Source organism: Coregonus clupeaformis, chromosome 8, assembly GCF_020615455.1.
Source record: "Coregonus clupeaformis isolate EN_2021a chromosome 8, ASM2061545v1, whole genome shotgun sequence".
NCBI lineage: Eukaryota > Metazoa > Chordata > Actinopteri > Salmoniformes > Salmonidae > Coregonus > Coregonus clupeaformis.
The window spans coordinates 26,050,072-26,065,275 of record NC_059199.1 but is presented as its reverse complement, the minus strand read 5'-3'; the positions used below and the strand labels follow the sequence as shown (position 1 = coordinate 26,065,275).

Sequence of the window (15,204 nt, the reverse complement as noted above, 5' to 3'; positions counted from 1 at the left end):
TCATTGAGGCTGATTAGAATGCAGAAAGAGGGAAAGCGACAGGGAGAGAGAGATGGAACGAGAGAGTGAGAGAGAAGGAAAGAGAGAGAGAGAGAGAGAGAGAGAGAGAGTGTGTGTGTGTTCGGAAAAAGACGGAGAAGGAAAGAGAGAGGGGAGGGGGTTGGTGAAGGTTGGCTTGTCCGCCTTTCAGAAATGTCTGATTAAAACTCAGGTCCAGTGCTGGGGTGAGAAGTGGGCCTGGGCGCGACGCTAATCCACGTTCCGAAGGCTTCCCAAATTGATTTATCAAAAACAATGGCCTGGCTTTTGAGGAATATTAATCCTCACAGTTTCAATATCGGCCACCACCGCTTCCTGTAATATTGCCCTTCAGCCAGGCAGCGTCAGGCAAAGTGAGTCCTCCATCTTCTGCTCAAGTACAAAGAGTAGAGCAGGCAGGAAGCAAAGCATATGAGACAAAGGAATCACTAGTGGCCAAAATTGAGAAATATTATATGAATTCAGCTCTTTGTGGTAGAAAATATGAAGCATTTTGCACACACACATTTTTTATTGTCTCCTGTTATATATAATCTGCTCAGATGCAGATGCCTGCTAAATGGCATATTATTATTATTATTATATTATTATTATAATTATAATTTATTGTTTATTGAATTGTGGGTTTTACGTTTGATTTATTTACTGTATCTAGGAAATAACAAACAAACTAAAACGATGTCTTATTCACCAAATGTCCAAACTTTCTTTGGACTGTGTACTCTGGGAAAACATCCTGATTATTTCGTTACATGACAGTGGAAGGTCTAGCCGTACAGTCTGCCCTGCTGTGTTCTGGCTGCCTTAATATCAAGCACAAGCTCAGGGCAGGGTCAGCCAGAGGTACTCAGACCAGACCACTGGACAACAGTCAGTCACACAATGTACCAGCTTCTTATTAAGTAATCACTGCCACTACTACTGGATCCATAATGAGTATTAGTTTTAAAAAAACACTCAATCTCAGTCAAAACATTCAATAGCACACAGTTTTCAATTGAAATTCCAAATGGAATTTGAATCTCGTTGATGACACATGGAAAAATTCTAAAGATGGACTATTACGGAACAAAGCTCGTCTATCGTCTCTTTTTATTTCCTGTTGGTCGAGAACAAACATTGAGAGGAAGAAACAAACAAACGTGACTCTGTGCTATACAATAAAAAAACCTCACTTGTTTAGGCAAGCTCCAAATCATGGGCTTTAACGAGCTCAGAGGATTGGCGTTCTTTTAGAAGATTAGCGTCTGTTTGTCTTTGTTGAGTTCAATCATTTCCCCAAGGATCAATGGGCAGATGTGTTTATCTCTGACTAGCTGTCTAATGCTCCTCTCCAGCAAATCTAAATGGTCCATTTATTCAACTGTTGCTTCTCTCACTGTCAATAGCAGGAATTATTTTGAACTGAATGGCCCACAAAGTCCAATAGAGCAGTAGGTTTTTTTTGTGCTTAGGGCTAGTTTGTGGGTTCTTGTCACTCGATATTCGGGTTGCCGCTGTCGAGCCAAGCTGGTTTGAGCCATCTTGGCCTGTGGCGTAACACGCTGTGCTTAATTCAGCAAATTCAAGACCTGTGTGTTTTCAACTGGCCAAGGGTTCATCTTACCTCAACACGCCCACACTTCCCAGGCACGGAAGTAACAGTGGGAAAGGATAAGGCACAAGCATGCACTGGCATGCAGAGAAATAGCGTGACAATGGAACATCAGTTATTGCACACTGTTGATTGTAAGGGAAAAGAGGTGGCATGGGTTATCTTAAGTAAATAATGTTTCATTTGATGTCTCCCTCATAGGTCCAGAGTACGTCATGGATGCCTCATCAACAATACGTTATGCAACCTACAGTAAGTGCATTACCATTCTCTATGTCATGTGATTTACTGTATGTCCTCTAGCAGTCCCACATGGACCTTTGACCTTTTGGGTTCAAGGTCGACAGGAAGTCGAAGATGCTGGATGTCTACCTTCACTTGCGGTAAATTCACAGTGCCTTCGGATAACTCACAGAAGAGTTAGAGAGCTTTGGACAGAATGTTATTGTCACACCCTGGCCTTAGTTATCTTTGTTTTCACTAATATTTTAGTTAGGTCAGGGTGTGACATGGTGAAGTATGTGTTTTGGGTTTGTCTAGGGGTTTGTAGGTTTATGGGGTAATGTCTTGTCTAGGTGTTTGTATGTTGATGGCTGCCTGGATTGGTTCTCAATTGGAGACAGCTGTGGTTTATTGTCTCTAATTGGGAGCCATATTTAAGGCAGCCATGGGCATCATGTGTTTGTGGGTAATTGTCTATGTTGAACGTTTGTTGCTTGTCGGTGCACTTACGTTATTTAGCTTCACGGTCGTTTGTTGTTTTGTTAGTTTTGGATAGTGTTCGGTTTCGTGTTTTTCTCTCTTCTAAAATAAAGAGATGTATTTTGCACACGCTGCGCCTTGGTCCTCCTCTATGCTTGACGATCGTGACAGAATTACCCACCAATCTAGGACCAAGCGGCGTGTCAAGCGGCAACAGGACCCACCTACACAGGAGTCATGGACATGGGAGGAGATACTGGATGGAAAGGGTCCTTGGGCACAACCGGGAGAAGTTCGCCTCCCTCGTGAAGAGCTGGAGGCAGCTAAAGCCGAGAGGAGGCGATATGAGGAGGCAGCACGGAGGCAAGGCTGGAAGCCCGTGAGCACTACCCAAGAAATTTTTAGGGGGGGGCACAGGGCATGGACGACGGGGCTGACGGAGGCAGAGAAGGGGCGAATTCAAAAGGCCACCAGGTTACGGGGGCCACTGGTCAAAGTAGGGAGAGGAGATGTAGAGGCACGGCGAGTGGTACTGGGGTGTATTACCAGTCCGGTCCGGCCCGTTCCAGTTCCCGGGGTAGAGCCAGTGGTGTGTGTCCCCAGTACGGTCCGGCCTGTTACGACCCCCTCGCACCAAATGGACGGTGCGCGTCGCCAGCCCAGCCCGGCCTGTTCCTGCTCCACGCACTAAGTTAATGGTGCGCGTCGCCAGCCCAGCCCGGCCTGTCCCTGCTCTACGCACTAAGCCTACGGGGTGCGTCGCCAGCCCAGCCAGGCCTGTTCCTGCTCCACGCACTATGTTAACGGTGCGCGTCGCCAGCCCGACCCGGCCTGTTCCTGCCACTCGCACCAAACCTACGGTGCGCGTCGCCAGCCCGGTCCGGCCTGTTCCTGCCACCCGCACCAAGGTTACGGTGCGCGTCGCCAGCCCGACCCGGCCTGTTCCTGCCACTCGCACCAAACCTACGGTGCGCGTCGCCAGCCCGGTCCGGCCTGTTCCTGCTCCCCGCACTAGCCCTGAGATGCGTGTCCTCAGCCCGGGACCACCAGTTCCGGCACCACGCACTAGGCCTTATGTGCGTCCCCAGGGTCCAGCATGCCCTGTTCCTTCTCCCCGCACTAGACCTGAGATGCGTGTCCTCAGCCCGGTACCTCCAGTTCCGGCACCACGCACTAGGCCTTATGTGCGTCTCGGCCGGCCAGAGTCTGCCGTCTGCCTAACGGCGCCTGGACTGCCCGTCTGCCCAACGCCGTCTGAACTGTCCGTCTGCCAAGCGCTGCATGAACTGCCCGTCTGTACTGAGCCTGCTAAGCCGCCCGTCTGCCATGAGCCTTCAGAGCCGTCCGCCAGACAGGAGCCGCTAGAGCCTTCCGCCAGACAGGATCAGCCAGAGCCTTCCGCCAGACAGGATCAGCCAGAGCCTTCCGCCAGACAGGATCAGCCAAAGCCTTCCGCCAGACAGGAGCCGCTAGAGCCTTCCGCCAGACAGGATCAGCCAGAGCCTTCCGCCAGACAGGATCAGCCAGAGCCTTCCGCCAGACAGGATCAGCCAGAGCCTTCCGCCAGCCATGAGCAGCCAGATCCGTCAGCCAGCCATGAGCAGCCAGATCCGTCAGCCAATCATGAGCAGCCAGATCCGTCAGCCAGCCATGAGCCGTCCAGCCAGGATCCGCCAGAGCCGTCAAGCCAGGATCCGCCAGAGCCGTCCAGCCGGGATCCGCCAGAGCCGTCCAGCCAGGATCCGCCAGCCAGCCAGGATCCGCCAGAGCCAGCCAGCCAGGATCCGCCATTCAGTCCGGTGCTGCCCCTTAGTCCGGTGCTGCCCCTTAGCCCGGTGCTGCCCCATATCCTGGTGCTGCCCCTTATCCTGGTGCTGCCCCTTATCCTGGTGCTGCCCCTTAGTCCGGTGCTGCCCCTTAGTCCGGTGCTGCCTCTTAGTCCGGTGCTGCCCCTTAATCCAGTGGGGTTAAGTTGGAGGGTGGTCATTTGGAGGAGGCTACGAAAGCGGGTAGTGACTATGGTGGGGTGGGGACCACGACCAGTGCCAGAGCCGCCACCGTGGACAGACGCCCACCCAGACCCTCCCCTAGACTTTAGGCAGGTGCGCCCGGAGTTCGCACCTTAAGGGGGGGGTTATGTCACACCCTGGCCTTAGTTATCTTTGTTTTCACTAATATTTTAGTTAGGTCAGGGTGTGACATGGTGAAGTATGTGTTTTGGGTTTGTCTAGGGGTTTGTAGGTTTATGGGGTAATGTCTTGTCTAGGTGTTTGTATGTTGATGGCTGCCTGGATTGGTTCTCAATTGGAGACAGCTGTGGTTTATTGTCTCTAATTGGGAGCCATATTTAAGGCAGCCATGGGCATCATGTGTTTGTGGGTAATTGTCTATGTTGAACGTTTGTTGCTTGTCGGTGCACTTACGTTATTTAGCTTCACGGTCGTTTGTTGTTTTGTTAGTTTTGGATAGTGTTCGGTTTCGTGTTTTTCTCTCTTCTAAAATAAAGAGATGTATTTTGCACACGCTGCGCCTTGGTCCTCCTCTATGCTTGACGATCGTGACAGTTATGAACCTTTCATAATCCTCATCTCAAGAGATATTTCAACCTCGAAGGCACTTTTCAATATATTTAGAGCTAATATCAGGCAGCATTAGAATTGGTAAAGCAGACGCTCCGTCTGGAAAATCATTTCAAACTCCTCCTGTGGCAAGTCCACTTTCAGACCACCTTCGGAACTCACCCAAACTCTCAAGCAGTGAACCGAATTGCATCGCTGATAGCTAAATGATTCCTCCACTACTGTCTTCAATCATCGGAAACAATATATAAAAGTTGATAGTTCCATTGTGATAACCTCTTGGATGTCCATTCGCTCTTTCTTAAGTGTACAAACATGTGTTTCTGGGTGGGAAGACACAGAGTTTATGGGTCTTGGTGGACTGTAGTGTGACTCAACAGCATTTAGCTAGCAGAGCAGAACACCAGCTAGCCTGCTCAATCCATCTCAGCAACATACCAGGCCATCAGCATCCAATACTGCAATAGTACTGCAATACTACATATATCAGTCAGCGTTTCATGTTATATTAACCCTACATTACTAATAGGTCCCATGTGGCTCAGTTGCAATGCCAGGGTTGTGGGTTCGATTCCCACAGGGGCCAGTACAAAAATGTATGTACTCACCACTGTAAGTCGCTCTGGATAAGAGCGTCTGCTAAATGACAATATTTTTTATAGTAATATAATAATAATATATGCCATTTAGCAGACACTTTTATCTAAAGTGTCTTATGGTCATCGGTCCATACATTTTACATACGGGTGGTCCCGGGAATCAAACCAACTATTCTGCCGTTGCAAATGCCATGCTCTACCAACTGAGCTACAGAGGACCAGCGTTTCGTGTCATATTTACCGTAAATATTTAGCACACACAAGCTCAACAGATCTCAAACTCAATCATTCTAGCTAGAATACAACCTCAATTATACCTAACTACCGGTATATATGTCAGATGAACCGATGTGGATGTGGTGGAGGAGTCAGGCGCAGGACACAGAGGCTTCGTCCAACAGACTTTACTAGTCAAAAGTGCAAAAATACAATACACGGCCTCGAAAACAAACAGAGGCGAGTGAATACGTACACCATGCGTAAACACTAAACAAACAAACAGAGCGTCAACACGCAGCTCCGAAATACAGGCAGACAACAACACACAAACTAACCAATACAAAACAGGGAACTTATAGGACACCTAATCAGAACACAAACAGACACAGGTGTACAAGACAGACCAAAGCAATCACACCACGAAACATTCAACGGTGGCAGCTAGTACTCCGGGGACGGCGAACGCCGAAGCCTGCCCGAACCAGGAGGAGGAGCAGTCTCGGCCGAAACCGTGACAGTACCCCCCCCTTGACGCGCGGCTCCAGCCGTGCGCCGACCCCGGCCTCAGGGACGGCCAGGAGGACGCGGACCCGGGCGCGTGGGATGCCCACGGTGGAACTCAGTCAGGAGGGATGGATCTAGGATGTCCCTCCTAGGCACCCAGCACCGTTCCTCCGGACCGTACCCCTCCCACTCCACGAGATACTGGAGACCACTCATCCGGCGCCTCGAGTCCAAGATGGTCCGGACCCTGTACGCCGGGGGCCCCCTCGATGTCCAAAGGGGGCGGAGGGGTCTCTCCTATCTCATCTTCTTGGAGTGGGCCAGCTACCACCGGCCTGAGAAGAGACACATGGAACGAGGGGTTAATATTCTTGTACTCAATAGGCAGTTGTAACCTGTAACACACCTCGTTCAATCTTCTCAGGACTTTAAAGGGGCCCCACAAACCGCCGACCCAGCTTCCGGCAGGGCAGGCGGAGGGGCAGGTTTCGAGTCGAGAGCCAGACTCGATCTCCCGGTGCGTACACCGGTCCCTCACTGCGGTGGCGATCGGCGCTCACCTTTTGTTGACGGATGGCCCGCTGCAGATGGACATGGGCAGCGTCCCACGTCTCCTCCGAGCGCCGAATCCACTCGTCCACCGCAGGGGCCTCGATCTGGCTCTCGTGCCACGGTGCCAGGACCGGCTGATACCCTAAAACACACTGGAAAGGTGTTAAATTGGTGGAGGAGTGGCGGAGAGAGTTCTGGGCCATCTCTGCCCAGGGGATATACCTAGACCACTCCTCCGGCCGGTCCTGGCAATAGGACCTCAGAAACCTACCCACATCCTGGTTGACTCGTTCAACCTGCCCATTGCTCTCTGGGTGGTACCCCGAGGTAAGGCTCACCGAGACCCCCAAGCGTTCCATGAACGCCCCCCAGACTCTGGAGGTGAACTGGGGACCTCGGTCAGATACAATATCCTCGGGGACCCCATAGTGCCGGAACACGTGGGTAAATAGGGCCTCGGCGGTCTGTAGGGCAGTAGGGAGACCCGGCATTGGGAGGAGACGACAGGCCTTGGAGAACCGATCCACAACGACCAAAATGGTGATATTCCCCTGGGAAGGAGTAGGTCGGTTACAAAATCCACCGAGAGGTGGGACCATGGTCGTTGTGGAACGGGCAGGGGATGTAACTTACCCCTGGGCAAATGTCTAGGCGCCTTACACTGGGCGCACACCGAGCAGGAGGAGACATAAACCCTCACATCCTTAGCTAACGTTGGCCACCAGTATTTCACGCTAAGGCAGTGCACTGTCCGGCCAATACCTGGATGTCCAGAGGAGGGTGATGTATGAGCCCAATAAATAAGACGATCACGAACCTCGAGCGGAACGTACGTCCGCCCCACAGGACACTCGGGGGGAGTAGGGTCGGTACGCAGTGCCCGCTCGATTTCCGCATCGACCTCCCATACCACCGGAGCCACCAGACAAGACTCCGGCAGTATGGAAGTAGGCTCTATGGCCCTCTCCTCTGTGTCATGTTCCACCTTGCCTGACGAGGGTTCAATCTCCTAGCTGCCCGGATGTACTCCAGGTTACGGTGATCAGTCAGAATGAGGAAAGGGTGTTGAGCCCCCTCAAGCCAATGCCTCCACACCTTTAGGGCCTGGACTACAGCTAACAGCTCCCTGTCCCCAACGTCATAATTGCGCTCCGCCGAGCTGAGCTTCTTGGAGTAGAACGCACAGGGGCGGAGCTTAGGTGGCGTGCCGGACCGTTGTGACAGGACTGCCCCAATACCGGTCTCGGACGCGTCTACCTCTACTTGGAATGGTAAAGAGGGATCCGGATGCGCCAGCACCGGGGCCGAGGTGAACAGGTTCTTCAGTTTGACAAATGCCCTTTCCGCCTCAGCTGACCACTGCAAACGAACCGGACCCCCCTTTAGCAGGGACGTAATGGGAGCTGCAACCTGTCCAAAGCCCCGGATAAACCTCCGGTAGTAATTAGCGAAACCCAAGAACTGCTGCACCTCTTTTACAGTGGTTGGAGTTTGCCAATTACGCACGGCCGACACACGGTCTACCTCTATCTCCACACCAGACGTGGACAACCGATAACCCAAAAAGGTGACGGACTCCTGGAAGAACAGGCATTTCTCTGCCTTTACATACAAGTCATGCTCCAACAGTCTTCTCAACACTCGGCGCACCAGGGCTACATGCTCGGCTCGTGTAGAAGAGTACACTAGGATGTCGTCGATGTACACTACCACACCCTGCCCATGCATGTCCCGGAAAATCTCGTCAACAAAGGATTGGAAGACTGAAGGAGCATTCATTAACCCGTATGGCATGACGAGATACTCGTAATGACCCGAGGTGGTGCTAAATGCCGTTTTCCATTCATCCCCCCTCCCTAATGCGCACCAGATTGTACGCGCTCCTGAGATCCAACTTTGTGAAGAACTGCGCTCCGCGTAATGATTCTGTCATAGTCGCAATCAGTGGAAGAGGGTAACTGTACTTAACCGTGATCTGATTGAGACTACGGTAATCAATACACGGGCGCAAACCCCCATCCTTCTTCTTCACAAAGAAGAAACTCGAGGAAACCGGGGAAGTGGAGGACCGTATGTATCCCTGTGCCAAGGACTCGGCTATGTAAGTCTCCATAGCCGCAGTCTCCTCTTGAGACAGGGGATATACACGGCTCCGCGGAAGTGCCGCTCCTGTTTGGAGATTTATCGCACAGTCCCCCTGTCTATGAGGTGGTAGCCGTGTTGCCCTCGTTTTGCTGAACACAAGTGCTAAGTCCTCATACTCAGGGGGAATGCGCATTGCGGGCACTTGGTTCGGACTCTCTACCGAGGTCGCCCCTAAGGAAACACCTAGACATTTCCCTACACACTGGGCAGACCACTCCATAAGAGCCCTCTGTTGCCACGCAATGGTAGGATCATGGGCGCTTAACCAGGGAAGCCCCAGCACCACGGGAGTGCGCAGGAGAGTCAATCAGATAAAACTGAATGATCTCCTCATGACCCCCCTGCGTCGTCATCTTAAGTGGTGCTGTGACTTCTCTGATCAGCCCCGACCCCAACGGCCGGCTGTCTAGGGCGTGGACAGGAAAGGGGGCTTCTACCGGCCGAAGGGGAATTCCTAACCTATAACAAAATGCACGATCAATAAAATTCCCAGCTGCGCCTGAATCTACTAGCGCCTTATGCTGGGAATGAGGTGCCACCTGTGGAAATCTCACAGGAATACTCATGTGACCAACAGAGAGCTCTGGGTAAGTGGGGCGCCTACTCACCTGAAATGACTCCCCAGTGCGTGACCTGTTGTCCCCTCTCCTAGGAGACCCTCCCCAGCACCTGGCCGCGGTGTGTCCTCCACGGCCACAGTTGGTGCAGGGGATGGCCCCCCTCGGGTTCTCTCTCCTCCTCTCTCTAGCGCCAGCACCCCCGAGCTCCATGGGAATCGGCTCGGAGGTGCTGGAGGGTGGAATGGACGACCCCCACTCGGGGACGTCCCGCGGGTAGCCAGCAGGGTGTCGAGACGGATGGAGATGTCCACCAACTGGTCGCAGGATAGGTTGGTGTCCCTGCAGGCCAGCTCACGACGAACGTCCTCTCGTAGGCTACACCGGTAATGGTCGATGAGGGCCCTCTCATTCCACCCCGCATCCGCCGCTAGAGTCCGGAACTCCAGGGCGAACTCCTGTGCGCTCCTCTTCCCCCTGTCGGAGGTGGAACAGACGCTCCCCCGCCGCCTTTCCCTCAGGTGGGTGATCGAAGACAGCCCTGAAGCGGCGGGAGAACTCCGCGTAGGTGATGGTAGCGGCGTCTATTCCCCTCCATTCGGCGTTGGCCCACTCCAACGCCTTGCCGGATAGACAGGAGATGAGGGCGGAGACGCTCTCGTATCCCGAGGGCGCTGGGTGTAGGGTAGCCAGGTAAAGTTCCACCTGCAGGAGGAACCCCTGACACCCGGCTGCAGAACCGTCATATGCCCTCGGGAGCGAGAGCCGAATGCCCCTGGGTTCCGGTGCTGAGAGAGGAGGACTGGCCGTTGGTGATGGGATGGTGTAGGAAGACGTGGGCACCTCCCCAGTAACCAACCGGCGCAGAGTGTTGGACACCTCGTCCATGGCGGACCCAAGTTGCCGGATCATGGTGTCCTGATAGCTGATCCGTTCCTCCAGCGACTTGGGTGTCGCAGCTGCTCCTGCTGACTCCATAGTTGGTGTGTTGTTCTGTCAGATGAACCGATGTGGATGTGGTGGAGGAGTCAGGCGCAGGACAGAGGCTTCGTCCAACAGACTTTACTAGTCAAAAGTGCAAAAATACAATACACGGCCTCGAAAACAAACAGAGGCGAGTGAATACGTACACCATGCGTAAACACTAAACAAACAAACAGAGCGTCAACACGCAGCTCCGAAATACAGGCAGACAACAACACACAAACGAACCAATACAAAACAGGGAACTTATAGGACACCTAATCAGAACACAAACAGACACAGGTGTACAAGACAGACCAAAGCAATCACACCACGAAACATTCAACGGTGGCAGCTAGTACTCCGGGGACGGCGAACGCCGAAGCCTGCCCGAACCAGGAGGAGGAGCAGTCTCGGCCGAAACCGTGACAATATATAGTTGTTTATTTCATTATTTGTGGTTTCATGCATTTTTCACACAGAGTAGCTAATAATAGCATTATAATAGCACTTATTGTAATGCAACAGACTGATTCCCACTTTAGGACAACTTAGTCTCTTGTTTGGGTAAGAGGCAATTAGTAGGTATTGTGCATTAGAGCAGCCTGTATGAGTTGTTTATGAGAGCTGATGCTTTCAGAGCTCCTAATGGTTCTGCTGCATCCAATCTCCCATCCTGACCCTGAGCTTTACGGCAGTACGTAGCTTTTTATACTGGTACCATTGTGATGTTAGGCTATTGCCATGTTATCAATATGTTATTACTATTGCACTAATGTGAGGGACTGAAAATGCAGTCTCATGGCCTCACGTTTTGCAGAGAGTAGGGATATTGTGCTGGAGGCTGGAGTATCTGAAGAAAGATCTATCCCCAAGCCATCCCACTGGTCTTCATACACTACATCATACCTAAGGCACTGTATGGGTCCTCCAGAGCCATATCTTTAGGGGTGCTAGTAAGTAAGATCATTTACACACAGGCAGTATCAAAGACGACTACTGTACAGATGTGATGCCGGCCAAGCAGGAACAATGCAACACTATAGCTCCTGATCTACCATCACCACCAACACCAGCACCACTATCCATAGAGAAGCCCTCCTACCTCCTACTACCCCTGCTGCTGCTCCCATTACCACCTAGCCTCCCCGTCTCCTCTCCTTCCCTCTCCTAGCCACCCAGCCGCCATGACGGGACGGGAGCCCCTGGTGCTACAGATGCTACAAAGAGGAGAGGATCAAAGCTTGGCCACGTGTGTGTGTGTGTGTGTGTGTGTGTGTGTGTGTGTGTGTGTGTGTGTGTGTATTGGATTGGTTAGGTATGCTGTATGAGTGTCTGGGGTTTATGCTGTTTACTGCACAGCATGCACTGTATGGGTGTGTTTATGAATGCATTAGGTGTGTGAGAGATTGCTTGTGAAATACAGTGTGTGAATGTTTTTACATGTGAACGTGTCTACATATTGATGAGTATGAGTGGGCTGTCATTGTTGGTCTTACATAACCCATATGAGGTATCTGTAAGTCCTTTAATCTATAGTCTTCTATTGTGACTATTGGCCTGGCCTATAGTAGAATAATGCTAGCTATACAGTAGCGTCCCCTCTGCTCTCTCCCTATAGACCAGTGTGTCTTCGTCTCTCTCTCTGTTCCTATATCCTCGTTCCAATGGCGCTGCATCCACAATCCACCAGACGGCCCCATGCCCTAACCCCAGCTGCCGCCCCCCGCTTCAACCTCCCTCCACTCGTCAATGGATAACACCACCCAACCTGTCTTTCTTTATGTCTGCACTCATATTCTTCCTGTACATGGCCACATTGTGGTCGTCCCCCTGTGCCGCCGATCCAATGAAACACATTAAACTAGCGGAGCGTGCTAGCCTAACGTTCGGGGGCTACTTAAAGTATTAAACCAATTGATTGTGCTGCAATTTGGGGCTGTTGGCTTGCACAGCATGTTAAACCAATGGGCCATTCTAGGGGGAGTGTTCTCCTGGTGTCTGTGCAATATGGAGGCAGCAGAGCATGGTAAGGGGAGAGGACATTGCCACAACCAATCAGAATGACTACACTAGAGCGCAGACCTGGGTTCAAGTACAGTGGCTTGCAAAAGTATTCATCCCCCTTGGCTTTTTTCATAGTTTGTTGCATTACAACCTGTAATTTAAATTGATTTTTATTTGGATTTCATGTATTGGACATACACAAAATAGTCCAAATTGGTGAAGTGAAATGAAAAAAATAACTTGTTTCAAAAAGGTCTACAAAATAAATAACGGAAAAGTGGTGCGTGCATATGTATTCACCCCCTTTGCTATGAAGCCCCTAAATAAGATCTGGTGCAGCCAATTACCTTCAGAAGTCACATTATTAGTTAGTCCACATGTGTGCAATCTAAGTGTCACATGATCTGTCACATGATCTCAGTATATATACAACTGTTCTGAAAGGCCCCAGAGTCTGCAACACCACTAAGCAAGGGGCACCACCAAGCAAGCGGCACCATGAAGACCAAGGAGCTCTCCAAACAGGTCAGGGACAAAGTTGTGGAGAAGTGCAGATCAGGGTTGGGTTATAAAAAATATCAGAGACTTTGAACATCCCACGGAGCACCATTAAATCCATTATTAAGAAATGGAAAGGATATGGCACCACAACAAACCTGCCAAGAGAGGGCCGCCCACCAAAACTCACGGACCAGGCAAGGAGGGCATTAATCAGAGAGGCAACAAAGAGACCAAAGATAACCCTGAAGGAGCTGCAAAGCTCCACAGCAGAGATTGGAGTATCTGTCCATTGGACCACTTTAAGCCGTACACTCCACAGAGCTGGGCTTTACGGAAGAGTGGCCAGAAAAAAGCCATTACTTAAAGAAAAAAATAAGCAAACACGATTGGTGTTCGCCAAAAGGCATGTGGGAGACTCCCCAAACATATGGAAGAAGGTACACTCTGGTCAGATGAGACTAAAATTGAGCTTTTTGGCCATCAAGGAAAACACTATGTCTGGCGCAAACCCAACACCTCTCATCACCCCGAGAACACCATCCCCACAGTGAAGCATGGTGGTGGCAGCATCATGCTGTGCAGATGTTTTTCATCGACAGGGACTGGGAAACTGGTCAGCATTGAAGGAATGATGGATGGCGCTAAATACAGGGAAATTCTTGAGGGAAACCTGTTTCAGTCTTCCAGAGATTTGAGACTGGGACGGAGGTTCACCTTCCAGCAGGACAATGACCCTAAGCATACTGCTAAAGCAACACTTGAGTGGTTTAAGGGGAAACATTTAAATGTCTTGGAATGGCCTAGTCAAAGCCCAGACTTCAATCCAATTGAGAATCTGTGGTATGACTTAAAGATTGCTGTACACCAGCGGAACCCATCCAACTTGAAGGAGCTGGAGCAGTTTTGCCTTGAAGAATGGGCAAAAATCCCAGTGGCTAGATGTGCCAAGCTTATAGAGACATTCCTCAAGATACTTGCAGCTGTAATTGCTGCAAAAGGTGTCTCTACAAAGTATTTACTTTGTGGGGGGTGAATAGTTATGCACGCTCAAGTTTTCTGTTTTATTTTGTCTTATTTGTTGTTTGTTTCACAAGAAAAAATATTTTGCATCTTCAAAGTGGTAGGCATGTTGTGTAAATCAAATGATACAAACCCCCCCCAAAACCGATTTTAATTCCAGGTTGTAAGGCAACAAAATAGGAAAAATGCCAAGGGGGGTGAATACTTTCGCAAGCCAATGTACAATTTGAAATCTTTCAAATACTTTGAGCATATGCTTTTTTGCCTGCCTGGAATGCCAGATGGGCGGTGTTTGCACTTTTGGGACTACTCTAATCGTCCATTATGCCCGGCGAGCTCAAATGAGCCCAGATAGAGTATCAATCAATCAAATGTATTTATAAAGCCATTTTTACATCAGCAGATTCACAAAGTGCTTATACAGAAACCCAGCCTAAAACCCCAAACAGCAAGCAATGCAGATGTAGAAGCACAGTGGCTAGGAAAAACTCTTTAGAAAGGCAGGAACCTAGAAAGAAACCTAGAGAGGAACCAGGCTCTGAGGCGTGGCCATTCATCTTCTGGCTGTGCTGGGTGGAGATTATAAGAGTACATGGCCATTAAGGCCAGATAGTTCTTCAAGATTTTCAGATGTTCATAGATGACCAGCAAGGTCAAATAGTAATTACAGTTGTTGTAGAGGGTGCAACAGGTCAGCACCTCAGGAGTAAATGTCAGTTGGCTTTTCATGAGACAGGGGGGGTCGGGGGACACTGTGGCCCTGTCCGACGATACCCCCAGACAGGGCCAACCAGGCAGGATATAACCCCACCCACTTTGCCAAAGCACAGCCCCCACACCACTGCAAGAATATCAATAGACCACCAACTTACTACCCTGAAACAAGACTGAGTATAGCCCACGAAGATCTCCTCCACCTCACAAGACCAAAGGGGCGCAAAACTGCTCAGGAAGATCACGTCAGTGATTCAACCCATTCAAGTTGAGTATAGCAGAAAAAGACCTGGCACGATGGGACGCACCCCTCCTAGGGACGGCATGGGAGAGCACTAGTAAGCCAGTGATTCAGACCCTGTAATAGGGTCAGAGGCAGAGAATCCCAGTGGAGAGAGGGGAGCGGGCCAGGCAGGCAGAGACAGCAAGGGTGGTCCGTCACTCCAGTGTTCGCACCCCTGGGCCAGACTACATTAGACAAAATTATTTTGAATACTATTTGAACCCAG

At 50.7% G+C, this 15,204-nt stretch overlaps 1 protein-coding gene across 1 annotated transcript in view; it reads left to right on the top strand.

Annotated features, from left to right (window-relative positions):
• Positions 1–15,204, top strand: part of LOC121571444 (RNA-binding motif, single-stranded-interacting protein 3-like) — a 284,697-nt gene that overhangs the window by 243,405 nt on the left and 26,088 nt on the right. The window contains exon 10 of the mRNA XM_045221880.1: positions 1,835–1,885. Within this exon, the coding sequence (XP_045077815.1) occupies positions 1,835–1,885 (51 nt within the window). The remainder of the gene's footprint in view (positions 1–1,834; positions 1,886–15,204) is intronic.